Consider the following 1,887-nt stretch of genomic DNA (forward strand, 5'->3'; position numbering starts at 1 on the left):
TCGAATCCATTCAGTGCAACTGCAGGATCAGACGCCTTTAACCATTGAGCCATCATGTCACCTTATAGTTTATATTATAATTTTTCATTACAGTTTACTTTTCAAAACTCTCTACAAGTGTTTTTTGGATAAATTTAGTAGTTGTCTCAATTGAATCAAAATAGTATGCATGTAAAACAGTATTAAAACAAACACCAAAATTGGAGAAAATATAAAATAGTAAAAGTGGTTGAGCCTTTTTTTATTTGCACATTATTTTCTTTTATATTCTTGCATTTTAGTTGAAGTTAATTTTTTAAAATTACAATTTTATTGGCAAATTATATGTTTTTTTAAGTAAAGCTAAAACATTTGGAAAGTTTTTTGCATATCAATATTCAACCAAGACTAGGTGGTTTGTAACATGAGCTAGAGAGACTATAACGGAGGCTAGATGGTCTGTAACCCGGACTTAATGGATTGTAACTAGGATTTGATGTATTGTCACCATTACTGGTTGGTTTGTAACCAAGATTAGATGAGCTGTAACTAGAGTTAGATAGCCTGTAACGAGGGCTCGATTGATTGTAACCAAATTTAGATGAACTGTAATCAGGGCTGGATAAGCTGTAACCAGGACTAGACGGATTGTAACTAGGATTTGATGGATTGCAAACAGAACTGGGTGGTTTGTAACCAGAATTAGATAAACTGTAACTTAAGCAAGGTGAAAGGTAACGTGGGCTAGATGGATTGTAACCAAATTTAGATGAACTGTAACCAGGGCTGAATGGATTGTAACCAGGATTAAATGATTTAGAGCCAGAACTGGATGGACTGTAATTAGAGTTAAATGGTTTGTAACCAAAAGTAGATGGAATGTAAGGAGGACTATATGGGCTGTAAACAGGGCTAGATGGGTTGTAGCTTGGTGAAAATGTTTGCAATGTTGGCAAATAACTTAGTAATGATGATGAGTATGATGGTGATGTCGGGAAATAAGTTGATGATGTTGGAGAACAATACTGCGATGCAGGGGAGTAAGCCGGTGGTGATAATGGTGAACCCGACGGTGAGGTTGGGTAATATTTCGGTGATATTGGTGATAAAGAATACGACGGTGAGGTCATCGAATCCATTTGAGAGTTTGGTGGAAATTCTTGATGTCTAGGTGAATCACTGGAACTTCTGCCGTATCGACTAGATGATGGCGGTGAGCTTAGGCTTATTTTTCTCTCTTGCATGGAGGAATCTTCAGCACAAAATTCCGGTGACAAACAATCATTGTCGGAAAATGCAGCGCTCATATAATTCCATGAGGTCAGTTCGTTTCTGTTCATCAGGTTCGAGTCCCATGGGGTCATCTGTTTTGGGCCAAACATGTCCCTGCCTGATATTTTATTTAAATTTTAGATATTTATAATTTGTTATAATTAATAATCACTAGTGCGTTGATGAACACATTCAAAAAAACACTTTGAACAATTATTAATTATTACAAATATAATCTAAGCAAATGTTAATTGGCATAAACTTATTCACAAGTCTAACGTATCTTAGCCAGTTGTCCGAACGTCATGGTTTCTGATACTCCTTTCAAAGAGTCCATTTCTTTGTGAACTAAGATGTACAAGTTAAAATAAAATCGAAAGAATATAAATCAATTTTAAAACCTGTAATCTATTATCTATATATATATATATAGAAAGAGAAAAAGAAAAATATTACGATACTATATTTATTATTATTCAAACGATCGTAAAAAAGTTCATGTCGTAAACTAGATATAGTAATAATGTAATCATCGATTAATTATGGTTGTTAGCTTCAAAGGCCAACTATTGTGTAAGTAATTTATGAAAACATTTTATAAAGCACATTTTATTTTTAATATTTTATACTGGGTGA

The 1,887-nt window shown here is 33.7% G+C and overlaps 1 protein-coding gene across 1 annotated transcript; it reads right to left on the minus strand.

Annotated features, from left to right (window-relative positions):
- Positions 1-377: 377 nt before the first annotated feature.
- On the minus strand, positions 378-1,781 carry HELRODRAFT_187757 (hypothetical protein; the record flags this gene model as incomplete). The annotated part of the gene is made up of 4 exons (XM_009028929.1): positions 1,531-1,781; positions 1,255-1,369; positions 1,006-1,167; positions 378-939 (listed from the first exon to the last, which is right to left on the minus strand). Exons 1-4 carry the CDS (start codon positions 1,586-1,588, stop codon positions 378-380), a joined length of 897 nt encoding a protein of 298 aa, XP_009027177.1. The 5' UTR covers positions 1,589-1,781.
- Between the last annotated feature and the right edge of the window lie 106 nt (positions 1,782-1,887).

Source organism: Helobdella robusta (assembly GCF_000326865.2).
Source record: "Helobdella robusta unplaced genomic scaffold HELROscaffold_590, whole genome shotgun sequence".
Taxonomy (NCBI): domain Eukaryota; kingdom Metazoa; phylum Annelida; class Clitellata; order Rhynchobdellida; family Glossiphoniidae; genus Helobdella; species Helobdella robusta.